Below are 24,981 nucleotides of genomic sequence, written 5' to 3' on the forward strand. Positions count from 1 at the left end.
AAGCCAGGTTTGCAACGCCCAGAGTGGCGTGGGACAAGAGAGGGTTGGGACCTGACTGCTTCTGCCTACACCTGGAGGAAGTGTGTGAATTTAGCACTGAAATACAGCCAGGCCACTGGTAACAGGAGCTGGGGCTTCTTGGCAGATGTGGGACATAATGAAGGGCACATAAAGATCCAGAGGAAGAGCCCATCTCCTTCTTTTCCCATCAGCTGGGCTTAGCAGTTGGATCCCACAATACTTTTGCCTTACAAACACTCTGCTAACTCTGTCTAAAAGCTGTTCATCCTGTTGCTGTGCCGGGCAATGTCTGTAATCTATAAACGATGCTCCCTAAAGGCATCTCACCTCTAGCTCCTTGAGCTCTTGGCCTTCCCTTCACTTCAAACAGCCACATCACTTCTCTCAATTCTGTCCCTTTGGGATTTTGAATAACTCACCGAGTTGCCCTTCTGCATCTCTTCCTTTCCAAAGGACATAACATCCTAGTCAATACCCAAGACCCTGTAGTCCTTGACACATTCTCTTTGCCCTTTGCAGTAGATTCTTCATTTCTACGATGACCTTCTCCCAATACGATGACCTCAGTGGAACACAGAATTCCACCCAAAATCAGGCAGTCAGTGGTCCGGATTCACATGGGACTGTCCTGATTTTGACCAGGCCATCCAGTAACTTTGCTAGCAGGACAGCAAAAGTGTCCCTGAAACATCTCTAAGGATCTCTTGCGTTACAGCATGGCATGGCAAGGTGACAATGCTGCTTGCGAGATGGAGATATTTTGTAAACTGATGGCCCTGATGCAATGGTAACAGAGTCACAACAGTGGAGCAGGGCATATTTGCCCTTGGGGATGATCATGTTATTATTTATTTACATTTAGAATAATGCAAAAGTTCCCATGCACAGGCTCTGAGCTCCCAGCTCATAATTTACAAACACCAGCTATGCAGGTCAGGAAGGTGTCCTGTTCTACCAGGGAACAAGATCATCATCAAATAGTAACTAAATAAGTGGCTATGATAAGAATCATTTCCTTCAACCTGTCATAAATGATCTGGAGGATGGTGTGGATTGCACCCTCAGCAAGTTTGCAGATGACACTAAACTGGGAGGAGTGATAGATACGCTGGAGGGGAGGGATAGGATACAGAAAGGCCTAGACAAATTGGAGGATTAGGCCAAAAGAAATCTGATGAGGTTCAACAAGGACAAGTGCAGAGTCCTGCACTTAGGATGGAAGAATCCCATGCACCGCTACAGAGTAGGGACCGAATGGCTAGGCAGCAGTTCTGCAGAAAAGGACCTAGGGATTACAGTGGAAGAGAAGCTGGATATGAGTCAACAGTGTGCCCTCGTTGCCAAGAAGGCCAATGGCATTTTGGGATGTATAAGTAGGGGCACTGCCAGCAGATCGAGGGACGTGATCATTCCCCTCTATTTGACACTGGTGAGGCCTCATCTGGAGTACTGTCTCCAGTTTTGGGCCCCACACTACAAGAAGGATGCGGAAAAATTGGAAAGAGTCCAGCGGAGGGCAACAAAAATGATTAGGGAACTGGAACACGTGAGTTGTGAGGAGAGGCTGAGGGAACTGGGGATGCTGAGTCCACGGAAGAGAAGAATGAGGGGGGATTTGATAGCTGCTTTCAACTACCTGAAAGGGGGTTCCAAAGAGGATGGCTCTAGACTGTTCTCAGTGATAGCAGATGACAGAACAAGGAGTAATGGTCTTGTTGCAGTGGGGGAGATTTAGGTTAGATATTAGGAAAAACTTTTTCACTAGGAGGGTGGTGAAACACTGGAATGCGTTACCTAGGGAGGTGGTGGAAACTTCCTTAGAAGTTTTTAAGGTCAGGCTTGACAAAGCCCTGGCTAGAATGATTTAATTGGGGACCGGTCCTGCTTTGAGCAGGGGGTTGGACTAGATGACCTCCTGAGGTCCCTTCCAACCCTGATATTCTATAATTCTAGGTATGTTTTTAAGGTATTTCCACCATCAAAACCAACACCAGCCTATCTAGCAGAACTGGAACATAAAAGGGTTTGGGATATGGAGTGTTTGACTCCTAAGCTGATGGTCAGAAACCACGTCAAGTCTGCAGAGCTCAGAAGTAATTCCCCTCCAATAGCTGTTTGATAACCTGTGTGAAAGAAGCGGTGGTTCCCATCTTTGCAAGCTGAGATGGGGCCAGCCCCAGCTACATGAGAGACAGCCTCGCCCTCCATGACTGTCACCTGTCACAACAGCCGCATCACAATGAGTTTGAGAGTGACTCACCTGTGTGCAGGAGCAGGGGCTTTCGCAATGATGGCCCCACAAACATGGGGCTCGCTCCTGGGAAAGATCAGGATGGCTGGATGGCTGAGAGTCTCGTCGCCTTCAGAGCAAAAGGCAAGGACCAGTGTTTTGAGACAGCCTTCCCTCAACACTGACCCACACAAGACAAAGACCAGCCCATACTAACAGGGGAAGGGACACACACCCCTGGCTTTATACATGACATCTCATAACTCTGGGAGATACCTGGATACCATATGATGAGAGAGACATATGATCAAAGACAGAGCGAATCGACTTCCCAAGTGTCCACATCACAAAAACCACCACCGCAAGTGGTACTAGTCACCCCTGCCTGGTCAGCAGGCCAGTGGGGTGAGAACGGAGGGGAAGTACGTAGCCAGGGGCAGTGCAGGGACGTGCACGGTGCTGCTGACTGAGCTGTACCTGCTCTGGAGAACGAGAGAGGACTTTTGTCTCCAGGGCTGTCAGGCTGGCTCCTCTAACTAGCAGGAAGGGCCCAATCCTGCAGCGTCAACAGGAGACGAGAGAGCTCGTCACCTCACAGGACGGAGCACTAAGGCCAGAATTTTCAAAAGAACTCAGCTTCTCTTTGGGCCTCAAAACAACTGGCTAGATCTTCAAAAGAGCTCATCCCATTGGATGCTGGGAGCTTCTGAAAACCCACCCGCCAATGGCACAGAGGGAGCTCAACTGCTGGGCACTTTGGACAAGCTCATTCTTATTATGGCCTAAACGAGAGCAGAGCTCATGAAAACCTGGCTCCGCACTCTGTGGACAGGCCCTGAATTCACACAGAGAGAGAAGAAAGAAAAAAAATGGGGAACAGAAGAAGACAGGTTCTCCAGTTCAAGCTGTCAGAGCCGCAGAGGGTTGGAAGATGTCTCATTCCAGCCTCCCGCTGGTTGCTTTGGGAATTAGCTCTTTCAATTGTGCACCTTCTCTCAGTTATCTCGGTTATTCTCTCGGTCTCCATCATCCTCACAGTCGGACCCACATCACTCCTGGACCGCGGGGTCAGCTCCTGGACATTGCCCTCCTGCTGTGCCCGCTCCGCTGGCTCTCCCCCGCTTCCAGGGGACCGACAGCTTCTGGCTCTATCACTTGCCTCAGTGACTCACTGCAGTCCTCAGTCTAGCCCCTTCCTCCAAGGGCAAACTGCAGTCTGGCTTAGCCACTCTCATCACTGGCAAGTGGGGGGGGCGGTGGTGGGAGGGCCCAGGCCTGCCTGCCTGCTACTCTGGGCCCTGACCCAGGAACTCTCTAGCGGCAGCCACTTACTGCCCTCCTCCAACTCTCCCTTACTGCTTACTTCCCTGGGCCACTTCCCCGTAGCCCCAGCACCTTCTCTGCCCCATTGTGTCAGGGCCCCAGTCTGGCAGTCGTCAGCCTAGAGCTCTCCCAGCCTCTGCTGACCCAGCCCAGCACTGCTCTGTCGTAGGTGCGTCTCTAAGAGACGGCTCTTCTCCCTTTGTCCTCCAGGGAGAGACTGCCCTCCTCTCTGCCCTACAGCCTTCTTATAGGGCTCAGCCTGGCCCCGATTGCCTGCTTTCAAGCCTCCACTTGACTGGCTCCCAATAAGCCCTTCCATGATTGGCTGGGGCTCAACACACCCTCTCGGGCTTGTTTTAACCCCTTCCATGCCAGAGTGGGGCAGCTGCTCCACGACAAGCCCATACTGTTGGGCGGGGAGGGGGTGTCTGACATGGGAGTGGGGGCTTGTTCGGCCTCAGGAAGAGACAAGTCTCGCATTGCTCGGCGGTGATGGTTTTAGAAGCTGCCCTGATTATCGGGCTGCTGTTCTAGCCCCCTGAGCTAAAACACTGCTTCCTGCTCATACGCTCAATGAGCCGTGGGTCCAAAGCAGAGGGACATGGGGAGAGGGCAGGTGATTTATTGGAACTATTATGGATGGTGCCTCTTTGTACAGGCAGTGGGGAGAGTCTCTCAGACTGCTGGAGGGGCATCGAGAAGGCAATGTGAATGGTGGCGGCCTCCCAGTCTGGAGAACATGGCATCCTTCCCCCTCCTTTCACTTGGCCCATGAAACTCTTAGGCCCCTCTCCAGCCTGTATTCACCTCACCCTGCAGCAAAGGCCCGTGCAAGCCTCTATGCCCTAGAGGTGAAGTCCTTTCCACAGGACACCACATTTCCGCTCAACGATCCCTAGGTGGAACTGAGCCCTAACTGCGCCCCTAAGGATCTTCCTGGCACCTCTGTTCCTCTTATCTCGGAGTACCTGGGACGACAACCACGAACCAAACAATGACCACGAGAAGCAATCGGGAGATCCGCGGCATAAGAGCTGCCTGGTGGGGAAGCAGCCAGGAAGGTGGGTGGGAAATTGAGGCTCTGACTTCACACACAGAGTGCTGAGGCTGCTATGCGCCTTCCCCAGCTCCAACAGCAGCAGCAGCCTCCGCCACTGGCATGAACACTTGGTATTAAATTTATAACAGAAACCAATTAAAAGATAACAAGAGAACACAAGAGAACATATGCTCTGGATCGCAAGAATTTAAGTGTTTTTTTTTAAACAACCACAACCTCCAGCTATCACAGGGGAAGTTTCAGTATTGTTTCGAAAGGCCCACAAACTATTTCAAAACGCGTCTCTCCAGCCATTAGAGACTAGCTGTCATGGGCGAGGTGATCGGTACAAATGGGGAGGGTGGGATGCATACGATGACCCAGGAATGCTCCATCTCTGGGTGGGTTGGGACAGGATCTCAAATGAGTATTTTGCTGCATCTGGAGTATGTTTTCTCATTCCCTACAAACATAAGCAGGTGGCTTGCAGGCCTATGGATCTTTAGAATGATTCCACACCTTTCTTTTCCAGACTAGGCTAAAACTATTTTGCAGCAGGCCTCACAATGAATACTGGCAGGTCTCTTACTACTTAGCAGTCACTGCAAATGGACCGCATATGTATGTAGATCCAATCAGCTCTTTGCAAAAGCCTCAGAGCTCTCATATACTTTGCAATGAACTTTCTGGGCAAAATAAAAAGGGACACGAGAGCATCCAAGGCAGGGTCAGGTAAGTCTGCAGTAGTGTAAAAACTATCAGCCAGGTTGTGCCTCTCTCTGCGGAAAAAGTGTGAGGACTCCTACTCCACCTACCATCACCCTGCATTGGCAAGAAGTGCAATCTGGGTCCTTGCGTGCCCGGCCCAAAAGAACCAGGGACTCTAGTGTAATTACACTAAACATTTGCACATGCAGCGTGCAGGTTCTGCAGTAGGAGAGTGTGGGTCTTTGTCCCCCTCTAGCGCTTGGTCCACATAAGAGGTTAATGGATCAGATATAACTTCTAGCTAGAAGACATAAGCCAAGCTCCTCAAAAGTATCTAGGTGCCTCATTCCCATTGATTTAAATGAGAGCTGAGAAACAGCTGAGACATGTTATCTTGGAATGCAAACCACCAATGCAAAGTTCTAACTGCTGCAGGTTAACTGCATGTATTGCATTTCACCATGAGTCCACGGGCTCCAGATGGAGAGAGAAACATTTCCCTGGCCCGTGTAACCCACTGGTGAGTGTCCCTGGTCCCCATCTATATTGATCCACAAAGGACACAAGTTGGTTACAGGCCCTGCTAGGTAGACTTGGTTCTGTAGCTCAAGCTATAGCAGCTCACGTATTTTGCTCTGAAAGTCTCCAGGTTGGTCCCTGGTGTGCTGACCAAGACAGCGGCTGTCACACCAGCATGGCCAGGAGTGGCTATGCAGCCACGTGTTCAGGATTTAGTAAAGCTGGTCATATTCAAATCCCCAGGCACCTCTTCTGACCATTTGGTTTCCCAGAGCCGGATGGACTGACATGGCAGTGGCTTTCTCTGTGAAACTGCAGGGCACGCAGCAGGAGAAGGGGAATAGGTGGGTAGTCCTTGAGTTTCCAGGACTTCTCCTGGCATCTATTGAGGTGTCCCCTTTTTTCTCCCACATGGACAGAATGGATTTTCCCTGCTTTACTATAGCCTGGATTATTCTTTCATGTAACTGGCAGAGGACGTGGGAGGTGCTTCCGATGAAAGAGGGACCCATTAAAAACCACCTGGCTGGCATGAGAAAGGGAACTTTGGTCTGCCAGCCTGTCTCATTGTCGTTTGCTTTGAACAGAGGCTGACAGATCCTTCCCACTTCAAAGGAAAACGCATTGATGGCTCTTAGGTGGAGCTACTGGAATGCCCACTCTGCAGGAAGCATTCGGCAAGGGAGAGTCATTTTCTCGGACATGAAAAGGTAGGATTGACGTGTCACTTCTCTGCCCCCCAGGTGGCAACCACCCAACACTGGAAAACAACGCTGTGGCCAAACTGTGCGCTGGGCCACACCAGCACCAAGCCTGAGTAAGCCCCTTGAAGACAACAGAGAGCAGAACGTGGCCCTACGAGACATAAGGATTAAACCAATCCCCCCCATCTTGAATTGGAGGAGATGCTCCTGCATCCTTCGGCTTCAGCCGGCGAGGTTGTCATGGCAAGAGATGTTGCAGTGCTATGGCACTGAGCTGCCAGGGGTTGATATTACATGGTAGCGTCCCAGGGGCCTGGAGGCTGAGGTCAGCAGGAGGTCAGATCCTCTGCTGGTGTAAATCAGCACAGCTCCACTAATGTCAGTGGGGTCATGCCCATTTACACTAGCCCATGGGGTTTAGCATGGAATCATGCATCATCGGCAACTCAGGATACAGGAGTTCCTATAGGACAACCACTGAAGGTGGTAGGGGGATCTTTAGATCACCAATAGCAGTTAGGCGAAGGATGTTCATTGTTCAGGGCTTTGTTTTTGCTGTAGCTGGAGATCATATGAAAGCAGTTCTAGTTACACTAGAACCCCTATTTTACAAACTAACCTGGGATTGAGGAGTTCGTAAAACTGAAAAGATCGTAACAATAAGCATCTCAAAAGGACGGTAGATCCAGTGCCTAAGTTGCAGGATGGTGCACAGTATCACTATCTTCATGTCCTTCACACCACAGCAAAGTGATTTCCAATGCACTGAAGGCACTGGAATCTGGAGAGAGGGAGACTTGTTCTTCATCTCCTGTGATTTGTTTTTCCCCGGCCAAGAAAAAATGGTTTGTGTAACTGGTTGTTTGTAAGATTGGTGCTCGTGAAATCGAGGTTCTACTGTGTTGATACTATTACTTATCCCTAGGGATTATGTACTTAATTTCTCTCTCACACCTCTACAGTACCGCTGATCTGGGCAGGAAGCAGCATCAGAGAAGGAAGAGGAAGTAGGAAGAGTTACTCAGGACTGAGTTGTTCAAAGTCAGCGTTTGCTCAAGGCACAGAGCCAAGGGCTCAGTCTGATGAGGAACCTTTGGACTCCATCAGCACAGACTGCACATTCACCCCAGAGGCCACTTCCCTGGAATTTCATCCCCTGTGTGATGCGTGCAATTGACAATCATTACAAGGGGGGGGGGGTCAGAAAAGAACCAGCGCCTCAGTTAATAAGTCAGTTTGACTCCATCTTCTACGCTTGAGAGAACTTACTGTTTAAACACTTTGCCGAGAAATAGGACAGTGCTAACCTCACTCTCAAACCCCTGCAAAGAAAACGAGCCTGTTAAACCAAAAAGGAGAAAGGCCACTTCTTAGCTTCCCCATTGTCCATTCCCCATTGGAAAGGGACCGCTTCGGGACAGCTTTGCAGGCACGGGGAGAAAGCAGCAGCCACAGAGAATGGTTTGTCTCTTGCAATTTTTCAATCAATATCAGCTCTGGACATTCACCAACTAAAAGCTAAGAGGAGAAAGTGGCAGGTGTTGGAGCAGGAGGGAAGCTGAAAGGAAATACTGCAGGGGAAGAAAGGAAAAGACTGAGACCGGCAGAAAGGAAGAGACCACTGTGAAACGGCCCAGACCGGAGGTGGGGGGGAAAGGAAATAGAGAAAAGAAAAGTTGCTGTGCTCGGGGAGATCCTGCCGCTGAACTACAGTGGATTTAATACTAAAGAGGGTGGCTTTGGGCAAACCCTTACTTCAATAGCTGTATGAATCCAAGTGATCCATCCAGAGTCAGAGAAAGGTGAATTTCCCAAATCAGACCCATGCACAGAAGCAGAGTTACCATCGTGCCACGACGGAACAAGTCCCATTATTTATTTTAGTGCCAGGAATTTGAATCTCCAAACTTAGAGATGAAAACAATCTATTAGATTGTCTAGTTTACTTCTTGCAAGTGCATTGTTGTTCCTTACAGTACAGGTCAAGGCAGATTCCCGCTGGCTGTAAATGGCACTCCCATAACCTGTAACATTCACCTGAATGGGACATAAGAATGGCCATACTGGGTCGGACCATTGGTCCATCAACTCCAGTATCCTGTCTTCCATCAGTGGCCAATGCCAGGTGCTTCAGAGGGAATGAACAGAACAGGCAATCATCAAGTGATCAATCCCATGTTGTGCACTCCCAGCTTCTGGCAAACAGAAGGTAGGGACGCCATCGCTGCCCATCCTGGCTAATAGCCATTGATGGACCTATCCTCCATGAACTTATCTCATTCCTTTTTGAATCCTGTTCTAGCTTTGGCATTCAAAACATCCCCTGACAAAGAGTTCCAGGGATTGACTGTGCATTGTGTGAAGAAATACTTCCTTTTGTTTGCTTTAAACCTGCTGCCTATTAATTTCATTGGGTGACTCCTAGTTCTTGTTTTAGGTGGAGGAGTAAATAACATTCCTATTCACCTTCTCCACACCAGTCAACATTTCATAGACTTCTATCATATTCCCCCCTTAGTCATCTCTTTTCCAAGCTGAAAAGTCCAGTCTTTTTAATCTCTACTCATATGGAAGCTATGCCCTTCTCTGTACCTTTTCCAGTTCCAATATATATCTTTTTTGAGATGGGGCATCCAGATCTGCACACAGTATTCAAGATGTGGGCATACCAGGGATTTATATAGATAAGGCAATATGATATTTTCTGTCTTGTTATTTATTCCTTTCCTAATGGTTCCTAACATTCTGTTCACTTTTTTGACTGCTGCTGCACATTGAGCAGATGTTTTCAGAGAACTATCCACAGTGACTCCAAGATCTCTTTTTTGGGTGGTAACAGCTAATTTAGACCCCATCATTTTGTACGTGTAGTTGGAATTATGTTTTCCAATGTGCATTACTTTGTGTTTATCAACACTGAATTTCATCTGCCATTTTGTAGCCTAGTCACCCAACTTCGAGAGATCCCTTTGTAGCTCTTCGCAGTCTTTGGACTTAACTATCTGAGTAGTTTTGTATCATCTGCAAATTTTGCCACCTCACTGTTTACCCCTTTTTCAAGATCATTTATGAAGATATTGAACAGCACTGGTCCCAGTACAGACCCCTACTATGTACCTCTCTCCATTCTGAAAACTGACCATATATTCCTACCCTTTGTTTCCTGTCTTTTCGTTAGTTACTGATCCATGAGGGACCTTCCCTCTTATCCCATGTCTGCTTACTTTGCTTAAGAGCCTTTGGTGAGCGAACTTATCAAAGGCTTTCTGAAAGTCTAAATACACTACATCCACTGGATCACCCTTGTCCATGTGTTTGTTGACCCCCTCCAAGAATTCTAACAGATTGGTGAGGCATGACTTCCCTTTACAAAAACCAAATTGACTCTTCCCCAACATATCGTGTTCATCTGTGTGTCTGATAATTCTGTTCTTTACTACAGTTTCAACCAATTTGCCCGGTACTGAAGTTAGGCTTACCGGCCTATAATCCCTGGGATCACCTCTGGAACCTTTTTTAAGAACTAGTGGTTTGAGCATTGGCCTGCTAAACCCAGGGTTGTGAGTTCAATCCTTGAGGGGGCCATTTAGGGATCGGGGCAAAAATTGGGGATTGGTCCTGCTTTGAGCAGGGGGTTGGACTAGATGACCTCCTGATGTCCCTTCCAACCCTGAGATTCTATGAATTGGGTATAGAAGTAAAAGAAAGCTAAGGTTCTGGGGGAAGAAAAACACTGGAGAGGAGAAAACTCCATACTCAAGGCCCAGGTGGAAGAGTGCTGATGTGGAAGAGAAAAAAAGACTAAAGACATATAAGAGCTAAGAGTAGAATGAGGCAGGAAGGCTTGCATTAGCCTTTCATCTCTCTGGGTGCTTGGCTTTTTATTGTCCCTAATGACCTCATTCAGTCCCTACTGAAGCCAGCAGGAGTCTTTCCACTGACTTCAGTGGGTGCTGTATCAGGGCTAAACAAACAACAAAATGAGTTGGCGCCTTAGCTTGAGCAGTTAGTTCATATCACAACACCAGCACATGACTGGCTGTAGGAGTCTACATTGGTGGTGGGGGGCGGGGGGGAGGGGGGAGGCAAGATGGCCAATGTTAGTCTGGTGGGTCCTGCGCTTTTCTTGGCGGGGAGCTAAGATACCACCCTTTGCCCCTGCTACTAGCCTGGGAAGGTGGTATAGGAGGGAAGTGGGGGAGGGGTTTGGGTTTGCTCCTTGCTTTGAGTCCCAGCCCCTCTCAACCCCTGTGGGTTTCTTACCCTCATCTCCCTTAGGTGGGGTTACCCTCGGTCCTTAGATGCTGCGGGGAAGGGAGTCTCCCTTACTTCAGTACTCAGGTCTTCCAAATCTCTCAACACACCTCCAAGCTCCAGTCCTCTCTCCTTCCTCCTCCCCCTCTGTCTGCCTGAAGCAGGGGGTTTAATTAGGTTCCTAACAGGGCCTTGACTTACTGCAGGTCCTCCAATTAACCTGCAGCCACCTTCCCTAGTCTACAGGGAACCACATCTGAATTAGCCTTGAGCTTATATATTTCCCCTCTAGCACTCTCCCACTGCTCCCTGGCCTCCTGTGTCACAGGGGGATAGAGAACAGCCAGTACAAAGGTGAGAACACACTCCTTTGGTGCAGTCAGGCACACCTGGCCTGGAAAAGGGCTCCCTTACCTTGACTCCACACAGCTGGGATCTGCCGATATGCTCTCTGGAAGGATGCGTGTATGTTCTTGATCACTGGCTAGGCCTCCTACCTTTGCTTATGTCTTCGTACTCCAGCCAGAGCTGCCGTTGGACCTGCTTATCGGGATACCAGATGGAGCAGGATTCCTCAAAGCCATAGACTGCCTCCTGGATGTAGTGGTTGCCAAACTGGTCTAGCAGGGCCACGAAATCGCCTCGGGAGGTGGCTCCATCCAGAGAATGGAGGGCGTTGCTGAAAGCTGCAGAGGAATGGACACAGTAAGCAATGAGAAGTAGAAGGCACTAGTGAATATGAGAAGGAGTGGAGCCAGAGCTCCCAACAAACCCCACCCCAGCAGGGCCTTACTCCCTCTTACAGCCGTACATGGCCAAGCAATGGTTGTGACAATCCAGCCCTTGGTTTTCAAGGAGAATAGGCTCAAAACCTCACTCAACCCAAAGGCTATTCTACCACTAACCTCCCCATCCCAGTTTGCAGCCTAGCGCTACTTACACTCGGAGATGGCCAGCTGGTTGAGCCGGACGTGGTACATGACGGAACGCACCTTCCAGTGCTGCAGCAATGGGTATCCAGACACCTCGCTGAAATTCACCATCCCTGAGGGAGATGGGAGAGAGACCCCCTCAGTGCTGGGGAGTGGCGAGCTACCCAACAGGCAGTCTTCCCCACACCGGGAGGGTGTGCGAGACCATCCACAGTGCACAGAGGGGAAATGGGGATGCTGTGTCTTAGGGAGGGAGGCTGAGATGTCCAGAAGAGTTCTGTGTGGGCCTAACTCTGCTTTCGCTGAAGTCAGCGGGGCTTAAATACTAATCTTCCTCATCCCTGGCTCTTAACTCGCGCTTCAGCCACTGATCTCAAAGTGCTTTCCAAAAGCCGGCCAATCCATTATCCGCACTTTACAGGTGGCGAAGCTGAGCCACAGGGAAGGGACAGGACTTGCCTAAGGCCACCTACAAGGCAGTAGCAGAGGCAGGAATAGAACCCGAGTCCCAGTCCAGTGCTCTATCCTCTAGGCCACACTGCTTCCCTTAGCACAAGCCAAGCAATACATTTCCCTTAGGAGCAGGTTACTCCAGATTTGTATCCTCTCAAGTTGATTGCACCTTCCTCTGAAGCATCTGGTGCTAGCTGCTTGTGGAGGTGGGATACTGGGCTGAATGGATCACAGGTCTGATGTGGTGCGGCTGTTGCTATGATCTCTTGCATTTTAAAACGGAGTGGCTCACATCCCTGTATTCTGATCGGCGCCTGCTCCTTGAAAGCTCAGAGATGTTGTGACAAGTACTGACAAATGAATGTGTGAAATGGTCTCAGGCTCCAGTGCGGACTGCTTAGCTGACTGCACCAAAGGGACAGGACGGATTTTCTTTTGAAGGCTTTGATACAAGCTAAAGTGTCCAGCTGCAAAGGAACTCTCATTTTTCTTGCACAACAGAACAAGCAAGGCAATGGCTGGGAGTTCAGATCCCAGGGTTTGGCCCAGAGTTTGGGAAGTGGTTTGGAATCCTAGTAGGACCTAGTAGGTCCTAGCATCCCCAACTGAGATCAGAGCCTCATTGACTTAAGTGCTCCGTAAATATATCGTAAGAGACATTGCCTGCCCTGAGGAGCTCACAAGGAAAGGACTATGTTCTCTATTCCAATCCTTGAGGGGGCCATTTAGGGATCTGAGGCAAAAATTGAGGATTGGTCCTGCTTTGAGCAGGGGGTTGGACTAGATGACCTCCTGAGATCCCTTCCAACCCTGATATTCTATTATTCTATTTTACAGATTTGGAGTGGAGGTAGGGGGAGACTGAATTAAGTGAAATGTATCACTCCCAAGCTCCCAAGTCCCCATTTTAACCATAAGACACCATTCGTATTTTCTGGTCACCTATAAGCTTTGTAACTGCAAGTCATTATCATTATCAGTGTTCCCTGTGAGGGGCTACTCACTTCCTGGGCTTTGCAAACCCGGCTCAAAGCTAATGCCCTAGGTAGCGTCTGGCTTCCGCTGCCTGATCTGCTGTAAAGGGACAGTTCTGTCCAATTAAATCTTGCTTTGGGTGACGGAATGAGCTGGGACTGCACTGGAGGAAACAACTAGGTGAGGTAAGAGTCTAATTATGCTAAAAGATGATTTGAGGGTCAGCAATTAAAAATACAACTTTAAAGGAATGTGTTTGGGTTTGTTTCCTCGCTCCATCCCCAGCTCGGCTTCTGAAGATAAGGCCTTTTGTGGGTTTTTCATGGAAGGCCGGTCCCAAAGGCATGTCCCGGTATGTTCATTACTCCACTAATTAGACTTTTGTAATAATTAGACTTTTGCATCCTCCAAATGCAGCACACTGGGCATTGCCGTATGCGCTGCCTTTAATCCCCCTCGCAGGGTGATTGCCACCGTGTTCCATAGCAGGAGGAATGGACACAGACAATAAGAAAGCCAGTGAGACCCTGTAGGCTGCAAGTACCAGGTGCGGGGGGAAAAGAGGAGTGAGGCACTGGCTGCGGGGGCAGTGACCCCTTCTCTCGACTTGTCAAAGTGCTGAACCCCAAAGGCTACTAGGAAATACAATGGCATTTGGGGGTGCTCAGCACCTCTGAAAATCAAGCCTCACACCTCTGCTAGATTAATTTCTCCACGCAGAGGATAAGTATCACCTGGACATTACCCACCTGTCTCTCCTCTACATTAGCCCCTGACCCCTCCACATCCAAACAGGGCAGGGAAAGCTCACAACAACCCTTTTACATGAGGGGTAAGTTTATAAAACGTTCAGTTCCTATGTATTATTAATGGAGGTGGCTGCACTCCTCTATTGAGATGGCAAGCTGTAAAATACGGGAAAGGAAAACGGCCGGGCTTTTTAACTCCCGGCTCGGGTGGCAACAGCAAAACTCACTCGGCGTTTCCTGACTGTGTTTCGTAATGTCCAGTGCTAGGAACGGGGCAGCAGCGGTGGAATCAATTCAGCAGGAAGCACGGCCACGGGACAATCAGCACCCCAGCTAGAGACAGCAGGGAATAACAGGATCATGGGGGCTAAGGGAGAGGGTGCCACTTACGCCATAAAAATTATGATTTCTTGGGGGCAGCAGAGTCAACTAGCGTGGCTTACCTTAAAAAAAAAAAAAAAAAAAGGAGCTGGGAAATGTTAGAACCAACAGTAACATCTGCAATTACGCATGTGCTCCAGTGAGGGTTGCTGACTCTAGCTGTCCAGGGTGAGCAGTTGTCTGAGTGGATCAAGAAGGAATTTTTTTTCTTCAAGAAGATCTCCAGCTTTCAGATGGTGCTGCCAAGCACAGCCCCTGCTGCTGGGATGCAGACTCTTTGGTACAGCCAAGAGACTCCATTTTTGAGCCGTAGGCTCAGGAACGCTCATCCGTCAGAGAAACAATTCCATTCCTGCTGCCTGTTCTATAGTCTCATTTAACAGGCACCAGTAAACAAATGTGGAAACATGAACTCCCGCCCATTTCAATCAAGTTAAAAGATGTTCTGCCTTCCAACTGGCTCTTTCCGATCTGCGTCTGGGCTGGGCTTCTCAAAGGAAACACAGGCACCCAAACCTCATTCAAATGAGGCAGCTAACTTCCTTAGGTGCCCTGGAAAACTCCAGCCATAGCTCTTACCTCCCAGAGTTACAGTGAGATTCCTATCTCTGGATTTCAATCCACCAGCTCCTTCCAAATTCCTTGGAGTGCTCCTGGTGGGACTCATGCATGTTCCCTCAGAGCGTGGGCAGCATGTTCAGCGATGCCCCATCCAAAACTGGAGAAGAGCTAATTCCCAGGGTGACTGGTGACAGGGAACAAATGCACAATTACCTCTGGATTTGAGGTGCTGCTGCCAGGACATGTTTGGTGGGCCTCCAGCTAGCACTTAATGGACGTCTGCACCCACTCAAACATATTAAAACCATATGACCACGCGACATAACTAGCAGGGTTGACTCATTAGACAGCACCAACTGGGATAACATGGGGTATGGGAGGCAGCAGAGCTGTGGAGGGAGCCCAGAGCTGGAAAAACAAAAACGGTTCAAGTGACGTGGCAGGGCTGTGTATGCAGTTCAGGGCTGAAATAGCAGGTAGTGCTGTGGGTCAGGAGTGAGAAAGCGCCCATCAGCTGAGCACTGGCTATGGATTTCTTATAAATGACGTGCTTCCTGAACACCCTTTCTCGGCATGTTGCGTTTTCTGGTAGTTTCGAAACAATGATAGTCCGCTTTAAATCTCCAGCAACGTATGGGTAACATGACAGTAGGCAGCACTTCATCTGACCATCAATTCTGGTGACTAACATCACAAAACCAGAGCTGCCAATTTTACACACAAGACTGGTCATTAGTTAAGCACCATGTGCCTGGGGCAAGACATTCTGCTCCGAAAAGACAGGCCTCCACCTTCCAACTAAAGAAGAATTGCCCTTAGCTATCAGGGTTTATTCTTTATAGACCGAGGCCAGTAGTGGAAGATAGAGTAACTCTACATTCCATGGGTCCAACCAGCCTAGGGGACTGATGACAGATGGACCAGTCAATCCATTACACTACACAAAAAGGATACACTATGTCCTACCACCCACTTGGTTAGCAACCTTGCTCCATTTAGTGCTTATGCAATATGAGATAATAGCACCGAGAGGGTAGTGAACAGGCAAACCAAGGAACAAACTATCCCATGTCAAGGGTTCTTCAAAGGCTCTAAACAGCTGGATTGTGCAAGGAGAGTAAAGCCGCATTTTCCAAGTGCTAATAAATGGAGCTGGGGAAAAGGAGACATTCCTGGGCCTTGAAATTCCTCTTACTTCAATGCTCACTGTTACTGACGACTTGAATGTGTGGCTCTCCTCTTAAAAGTGGTTATGCAAAACTGGCCCCTTCTTACTCAGCACCTCTTTCCCCCCGTGTGTATTCAGAATGATGCCGGGATCTGCTGACTTCAGTGAAAAATACAAGGTTTTACTGCTTTTTACCTCTGTCAGCTGTGAAGAGCCAGCCCAGCTCTGGAGAACAAATTGGATTATTTTCCAGCTTGTGCCTCATCGACAGAATTGTTAACTAAGTTCCAATTACAAAATTGCTTGTTTAACAGCGTGGCCTTGGTTACACCTGTGTAACCACCTCAGAGCCAGCAGGGCTGAAAAGGGAAGTGCAGTTTGAGGTCAATAGCGTAAGTGAGGGCAGCGTTTGACCTGTGGGGTCTTTATTATTGTGTACACAGGTCAGACAGAACGAGGCCTGACTCAGTGTTGGAGATCTACGGGACTTACCTTGGGGAAGTGGACTGGAACTCAAAAGACCTGGATTCTAGTCCTGGTTCGGCCACTGAGCTCTTGGGCAGCCTGAGAGAAGTCACTTTACCTCTTTGTGCTGTAGCTTTCCCAGTGTCTATTTGCACTGTAAGCTCTTTGGGGCAACGTGTCTGTTGAGGGCCCTGATCCTGACTGGGACAGTAGGTGACACTTCAATATGAACAATGGCCAACAATGAGTGCCTCCTAGCATTCAGCGAGCTATCCTGCCATGCTAGGCAGCTGGATGGGACCTTTGGCTAGTCAGCCACTGATCATGTGGTGATCCCCCAGAAGGTAGGGGAGGGAAAGGGTATGTGCCAAGGGCGCCCACAGGTGAGTAGGAGCAGCCACGGCATCCGAGGTCTCCCAGGCTTCGGCCTTGTCTGACTTTTTGACGGGCCAGGGAGGCCTTTCTTTGCTGAAGCCGGGCAGTGAAAGGTTCCCTCCCTCTGCCCCATTTTCCATGTGTTAAGAACTCTCTCCAGCCTTCCACAAATGGAGCCTGGGAGAAGAGGAGCCAGAGCGTGGCTGGAATCACTCACCAGTCAGAAAGCCTGGGTCAGGTGTGGGCTCAGAGATCTGCTCCTGGCACTGGTTCTCCAGCGGGACAGTGGCCACCACCAGGCCATCTGGAAGCTGCTGCTCCAAGCCCCGGGCAAAGTTGTTCTGCCTGCAAATTTGAGAGAGTTACACTTGTGTTTGTGTCTGTAATTAAAGTGCCCGGATCAGCAGCCCTGGAGAACGAGGTCTAGCGATACAGACACAGGTTTTAAGGCCGGGGGGACATTTGTGCTCATCTAGCCTGCTCTCCCACACAGCACAGACCACAGCGTTTCAGTGATCCCCACATCAAACCCTGAACTTCTGGCACAGTTAGAGCTTCTCTTTTACCAAGACACACATCTTGATTAACGACCTGAAGTGACAGAATCCACCACCTCCTGTAGTGAAAAAACCTGCACCTTATCCACCCTGAATTTGTCTAGCTTCAGGTTCCAGCCACTGGCTCGCATTATGCTTTTGTCTGCTGCATTAAAGGGCCGTCTGTTATCAGAAAGAGAACAAGCGTTCCATGATCAGTGGAAGCTCAACCTCCCTGCCACACACTGCACTGTCAATGCACCTGCGCTTAACGTACTGTTCAGTCTCCTGGGTCTATTTAAATCCTAGCTTCCTGCAAAACACTGGCTGGTGGGTTTGTGACCCTGGTCTCAAAGGTAGCAGCTATTAGGTGCCTAAAGACCTCCGAGGACCTGGGCCTTGGCCGCTAAGAACTAGATTGTGGCCAACAACTCACTACAACCCAGAAGAGCCATCAGATAGGATGGACTTTCAACTGCACCCAACCCAGGCTGCATTTAAAGCAACAACTGTAAACAGCAAAGATGAACAGCAAAGCAAACTCACCAGCCTACAGTTAGCTCCTTTTCCTGTATCCCCCATTTCCTTGGGAAAACCCTTTCCTGTACAGAAACAAGAGGCTATGGACCCGGGACCGTGTTACAGACCGTGACTTCCTAGGGGTGTGACAGGTTCCAGACGAGAACAGTGAGAGTGCCTGCTTCATGGAAGGAGAGGACATGGTATTCACCTGAAGGTCCCTTTCAGCACCTGTCCAGCTGCCACCTCCCTGGAGTGGTTGTTGTACCCGTAGAATATTTCCCCAAACAGAGTCTGATTCATGGGCAGCTCCCGGCTCTCCCCGCAGTCACCTCCCTTTGGACAGGACTCCGAGATCAGCTGGCACGACCGCCCATCCACTCCAAGTTTGTAATCCTCAATGCACCTGCCATGGGGGGAAACCCGGCACAAACCATTACACTAGGGGACTGAGCCAATACATCCAGTGGTGGAGGAGGGGAGGGACCTCAACGCAAGGAAAGAAGGCCCCTCTCTATGGCCAACTGGAACAACCCAAGTGAAGCTTTGGAGCTACTGAGTTATAACCACTAGTGGTGGACGGCTCCCAAAACAGATATAGTCGCCTGATCATCTTCAAGACATGAATGGAAGACTGTTCACTCCAGTGCCTTGTTCGGTCCAGTTCTAAATGGCTCAGGTGATCGCACTTCCACTGTTCCCCTTGACAGACCAGTCCATGACCAGATAGCTCAGACTGTCAGGAAATTATTCCCAGTACCCAGCCTGCGCTCCATTTGCTCCCAAGCACTGGGCAGATCTGCCTCCCGAGCAAACACAGAGCCGTTCCGTTCGCTTACGAAGAGGTTACAGTGCAGACAATCCCAAGGGGAAATACTGTTCTGATTTCATAGCTGATGGCGTACACTCAAACTCGCACCTGGCTGCCCTCCTGACAAAGGAATACACAGTGCCCTGAAGAAGGCGGGGGCGGTTTCTCTCACTAACATACCTGCCCGTCTGGGAAGGAGGAGACAGGGAGCTCTGGTGCATCTCCACAATGCGGGATCTCTTCCTCGTGTTGTGCAGCTGTCTGTGTAAGAGGTAAGACCTGCCCCACCTGCATGTGCATGGACACACATACACATGTGCAGGGCAACACTAGAAATGCTGGGTGCCCAAGGGGCTGCATTGCATGGCTATTCCTGACCCAGCTCAAGACACCATGCAGTATGTTCCTTTCCTGCCCTGGGTGCTAATATGGACATGTAAGGTTCCCCCATATCGCTGCCCACCTGTCTCCTAGATAAGGATGGAATGGGCCAGGTCACTCACCCGCAGAACATGAGGATATTGTACAGAACGGGATCTTCCAGCAGAGGCACCATCTGCTGGAGACACAGCTGCTCGCAGCCACCATTGAACCCATCCGAACAGTCCACACCAACGTGGCGGTCATAGCAGCCAGTGCCATCCTTCATAGGGCTGAGACCTGCTGGGCACTGGCATGACAGAATGACAGAGATTAACCATGTTCTGGATACTGGGACTAAAACAAGCTTTTGCTCAGTTGTTAGCATATAGTCAGGAAACAGCATCTGAAATCCACGCCTGATGTTCTCACCTCCACTGGCTGTATTGCAAGAAGGCAGCATTAAGCTTACAATAACAAACCTGTTTGCAGCTCCCATCTGTGCATCACTTGCTGCCAATTTTCAACAAAAGACTCAGTTGGATGCCACCCATTTGGACTGGAACAGTGGGGAGGGGGTGCAGGCCAGGACTGAGCTGCATTGGCAGAGCTGGGCAGAGGTAGGTCCAGGATTGGAAGAGAAGGAGGGGCCACGGGTCAAGGCTGAGGTGCATTGACAGAGCCACGTAGGGGCCCAGAACCGGAATAGTGGGGGTGGGGGGTTGCAGGCTGGGACGGAGCGGCCTTGACAGAGCTGTGTAAAGCACTGGGATTAGAATAGCGGGGAAGCTGCAGGGTAGGACTGAGGTGCATTGGCCAAGCTCTGTAGCAGCCCAGCACCAGGGATGCTGAAGGACAGGACTCGGGGGAAGAATGACGTGGGGCTCAGCTAGAATTGTCATCCCACGAGTTTGCAGTCTGTGCACTGCAGAGCTTGGGCTAATGTAACTTTGAGAAGGAGAAAGGGCTTCATCGCAACAGAGAGCACACTTCAAAAGTTCTCCCCGAGCACGGAAGCCCCTTAAAGACTCCTTGAAGCAAAGAATGAAGTGCTAGAGGCCTCCCCACCAGCACCCCCCCACACACACACTTTTCTCCCCTCCCCATCACCGGGATTCTGCCAGCACAGCATAGCAGCCGCAGGGTGAGGAGCTCACAGCAGGCTACCACTTCTACATGTTTTTCCCTTCCTCTGACGCTGACTGAAGATCACACAACAGGATGCATATTGTTCGCTGACATTCATTTTGCAATTTCCAAAACAAACGGCACCCTGCAGGCTTGCTGACTTCCCTCCTGGCCCAATCCCTCTACCCCACGCCTGCCTCCCCTCCACACCAGCTGGAGCGCTGGGACTTGACGGCACTTCAGGCGGTTTTTATGAAGCCACAGCTCACTGTGCAAACCCAGCTGTTCAGGATGACAGCAGACAGGTAAATGGCACAACCGGGGATCCAGCCCAGCACCCATCCCCCCTGCTCTCTGGCTCTTCACCTGTTCAGCCAGATGTGCTCTCAAGTGGTGTGGGGAACTGGATGCTCCTGATTGATTTGACTCTTTGGTGATCAGCAAGGCCTGACAGAAGCGGGTTAGAGAGGGAAGAGTTTTTACTGGTTTTAATTCACTATGGTCAGGCTCTGAACCAACTTGTTCTGAAGCTGGTCCAATACAATCAAGACGCCTGTTCCTATTTCACACAGCACAACATTCTGAAAGCCCACTTGGTTACATGCGCCTCTTGCCCCATCAAAACTATTTCCTCTCACCAGACATTCAGCATCACGAGGCTCTCTACAGCTCCCTGAGTGGATCACCAGAAGGTGGGGCAGAGGGGAACAGTCACCTGGGTGGTCACTAGGTGACCTCACCAGATCTCTTCAAAGAGCAAAGTGCACTTGTCTTCTGCGCAGTCGCTATCCTGGTCACTAGCATGTGTCCTGCCTCTTCAGGGTGAAGAATTAAGGCTGAGAATCAGGAGACTCCTTCACCCAAGGAATGAGGCAAAAGAAAATGTCTCGCAGTGTCTCCTGCTTCTCCCTCACACCCAGAAAGTCACCGCAAATTCAGACCCTGGTTATCCTGGAAGTTGCATCCCCACATCTCCCAGGATGAGCAGCCACCAGAGGTTGCTACCTGACCTGGTTTCTGTGGACAGGATGGGGTCTGCAATTGTAGGACATTAACATCCTGGCTTGTAGGAGAGTCTATTAAAATGCATCGTTCCTCTGAAGCAGCTGACACTGGCCACTCTCAGAGACACGGCACTGGGCTAGATGGGTCCTGACCCGATCTAGCATGGCAATACGCTGCAGCATAACGTGTGGCACTCATGCAGCCACGTCACGATGCAGAAATCACAGGGTTATGATGTTACAATGAGAGGACAAGGGCTGGTGGATGGCAACCATGCCGTGCAGCCGGACTTTAAAAAGCTAGATATGTCCAGCTTGGCTTCACAATGACTGAGGCGTGGGAGGTCTGGTCCTTGCAAGGTGTAAAGGCAAAGGGTCTGATTCTGCCCCTCTCACCTAGATGGAGTTGCAATTTATGCCACAATTGGTCCCACTGATTTCATTGGGTCTGTTTGCAGAGTACAGTGTTCCTCACTGGATGCGTGGTAGAAACAAACCCCAAGGAGAGGGAATGCTGTAGAGTGCGGGAAGCCACTTTGTACAGGTAGCCCTGCCTTTGCGCCCCCACCTCTAGTCACATACTGTATGATCTCGACCCGCTACGGCCCTGAAGTTCCCCTTTGCGTGTCAATCCTGCCTGGTTCCTTTCAGCCATCTCCAGCCTGTGCTGCTGTCCAGGGTGGTTCAAGGGGCTGTAACTCTAAGCAGTGAGCAAAGGGGTATGTCAGTAGGACAGCAATGAAGATGGAGCAGGCTGGGGAAGAGGTTCCCAAGGGAAGCGGTGGAAGCACCCACTGCTTGAGTTGTTTAACAAGTGGCTGGCGAGCCACAGGCAATGTGCTCCCTGTGAGGTCAATGGGAGCTGTAGGGGCTCAGCATCTCTGAGAATTAAGCCCCAGGGGACCTCCCATCTCTGAGTTGTTCCCATGCCTCTGTTTGCTGTTTTCTTTGTCTCTTGCTCTTTGCTTTGCTAGCTCTGGCAGCCTCTCGCTCACTCTCTGCCCTACAGGGGTTATGCTGCTGCTGTCAGAAGTTTACACCGTCTTGGGGTAAGGAGCGTTCTACATCCAAAGCCCATTAGCACACCCATCTCCAGCAGAGAGGGTCTCCCAGAGCACTGCAGATGCGGCGCGACTGGGGAAGAGCGTGAATGATGAGACATGCTCAGCAGCTTCACAGCTGGCCTCCGAAGCGGACAGACGGCTCGTCGGGAGCACACGTACAGAGGGGTGAGGGAACAGGGGAAATGGGACGTTGCTGCTGCAACTCAGACAGAAAAATATTCCCCCGAGGTATGAAAGCACCATATCCAGGCAGTGGGACTCGTGTAAACACAGGGACAATAAGAACACTGGTGTGCCATGGAGAAAGGGAGGAGATGTGCAGGGCACTTGGTAGGAACCCCTAGCCACTTACCCACCCCACTCCTGTCTAGAATTGGCAGCTGGCTACGCACCAAGTGTTACACGGTGAAAACACAGAGCTCCTGAAAGCACCAACCTTGAGCTCCATGTACCACTGGCAGATGGAGCAGTTGGTTTCCAACCACCCATACTGAAGGAAGATCTCACGAAAGCCACCCACTCAACATGGACCTTTTCCTTGTGCTATGGCCATAGATGTCCCATGCCTGCTGACAGTGGGGGGGAGGGGCAGAGTGAGGGCAGCTGGCTTCAGCAGTGTTACTGAGCATGCTCACGTTAAGTGAGCATGCTCCGTACAACCCAAGTGGCAAATGATGCGGGGTGGGGGGGAGGTGGGCAGTGTCAGGCTACGGCAGACACTGCAAGGTTTCTCTGCACATGGCCACTCATTGCTCCCATAGGCCCTCATGTGGGGAGAGTTTTAAAATGTCTCCATATCCAGTATAGCCCATCTCCTTCCTTGTGGGAGTCAAGGGATGCAGTGCTTGACCTGCAGGCTCCCATGAACACTAGGATGCCTAGCTCCACTGGGGATGGCCACCCACCAATCTCAGTCACACCCCAGGGCTGTGTCCTTCTGCTCCCATGGGAAACACTCTCACCTCAAGCAGTGGCTCCCCCAACACTTCCTCTGCTGGAGCCACACAGTGGGAAGGGGACAGATCGGTGGCACAGCTCCCCAAGCTCACATCACAGAGAGTGTCTCTCTGTCCCATGCCTGGCACAGCACCCACTGTCTCTTCCTCCTCCCTGCCCAGCTTCTTTCTTTGCTGTCTATTTTTTCTCCTATTTTCCCCTTGTCATTTGTCTCCTTGCTCCTTCCCCACACCCGAGGGTGACAACTCCTCCCCCAGTTCCCCCACTTGCCCGAAAGCCACATGCCATGTCTAATGGGGGCTGTCTGTCGCCTGACGCATGGAGGAGTGCCACGAGAGCAGAAATCAGACTGGCTTGGCAGGCTGCTGCCCCAGCCTGCTGTCAGAGACGTGAGCTGCCCCTGCAGCAGAGACCACCAAGGACCAGGGAAGGAAGATGGGAAGCTCTCAAAGGGTCATCCCGATTCACCTGCAACACCAGAAGCCTCCATGCAATGGTAGCAAGGTGAATCTGGGGGTCATGCAATTATCCCTGCATCCCTCTGGTCTTGTGCCCCCTCCCTGAACTAATCTCCCCCCACCCCAGCAATGGGGCCTGCTCACTTGGTTGGGAAACACCGACCTAAATGGTCTGAATCATTGCAACACGTGCAGCAATTGGGACCAGCCACTTTTCGCTACGCCAGGCCTGCAGGTGACATCTCCTGACAGCCATACCCCAAGAACACCAGAACGGCAATATGTGGCAAGGGACAATCTGCAGCAGCCGTTACAATGGTGCCAACCGGCAGCTCCTCTTAGCTGAGACCCGGGTTAAGGAAGAGAATGACCAAGTTCCAGGACTCAGAAACAAGCCAATACACCTCAGTCTATGGGACTCTGAGGCTTCTACAGGGGAATGAGGGGCAGGAACATCTGCGTGTAGCAAGGGTTGATGCTCCCTCGGTAACTTTTATCCTCGTTAATTTGGTGGTGTTAGCAGAACTCATGGCTCAGAGGCCCCTTGGGGCTGCCTCACTGTCTTAGGTTAGAGAACTGTGGGTAGGTAGAAGCTGGGAGAAGCTATCCATGAATAAGTTAGATAGTGTTGGGAGAGCTACAGTAAAGCTGTAATGAACCTTCTGAAAAGGAGGACCTTGTTAAGTGACGTGTTTGTTTGATTCCTCCCAAGGCATTATGGAAAGCTCTTAGCTGCCCTTCCACACATTTCTTATCACATACAGCAGACAAGACAAGCTTTGGGCTCTGACCCCCAGGACGCACGCACCACACAACCGGACGAGTCCAATTTGCGGTCCGAGATGCAACGGAAATTCTTGCTGCAGCCCCCGTTGTCCTTGGAGCAGTCCCGAACCGGTCCAAAGGAGTCTAAGAGAACCTCCAGGCTATCAAAGGAGGAGGAAGTCATCAGTTCTTCCCTGCAAGGAGGGGGAGAAAGGGACACAATACAAAATTCAGGTCGTAGAGCATAACTATATTAACGCCATTTTAATCTAAAGTGCTAGTGAGTACAGATATATTCACACATCCACCAATAGATATTTGCACCTACAGTGGTACACAGTCATGCGGCCATATTTTTGTACAAAACTGTACTGATCACAGGTGCAAATTAGACTAACCACACACACACTAACCTCACTATCCATTTGTGCATGGGCAGTGAATGCTGTGCACAGAGTGGTAATGACTGCATGTGCAAATGCTGCCAGATGCCCACCTGATATTGTGACTCGGAGGATCCCC

The 24,981-nt window shown here is 50.3% G+C and overlaps 1 protein-coding gene across 6 annotated transcripts in view; it reads right to left on the reverse strand.

The window, feature by feature from the left end:
- Window positions 1–24,981, reverse strand: part of ASTN1 (astrotactin 1) — a 192,169-nt gene that overhangs the window by 31,605 nt on the left and 135,583 nt on the right. For 5 of the 6 annotated variants that reach the window (XM_048859735.2, XM_048859737.2, XM_048859738.2 and 2 more), the window contains exons 11-16: window positions 24,503–24,653; window positions 19,227–19,393; window positions 18,124–18,318; window positions 17,075–17,202; window positions 11,739–11,843; window positions 11,296–11,484 (exon numbers count right to left, since the gene is read on the reverse strand). In XM_048859735.2, coding sequence (XP_048715692.2) covers window positions 11,296–11,484; window positions 11,739–11,843; window positions 17,075–17,202; window positions 18,124–18,318; window positions 19,227–19,393; window positions 24,503–24,653 — 935 coding nt within the window. The remainder of the gene's footprint in view (window positions 1–11,295; window positions 11,485–11,738; window positions 11,844–17,074; window positions 17,203–18,123; window positions 18,319–19,226; window positions 19,394–24,502; window positions 24,654–24,981) is intronic. The other variant, XM_075131479.1, reaches the window with a different exon arrangement.

The sequence above is a fragment of the Caretta caretta genome, chromosome 8, assembly GCF_965140235.1.
Source record: "Caretta caretta isolate rCarCar2 chromosome 8, rCarCar1.hap1, whole genome shotgun sequence".
NCBI lineage: Eukaryota > Metazoa > Chordata > Testudines > Cheloniidae > Caretta > Caretta caretta.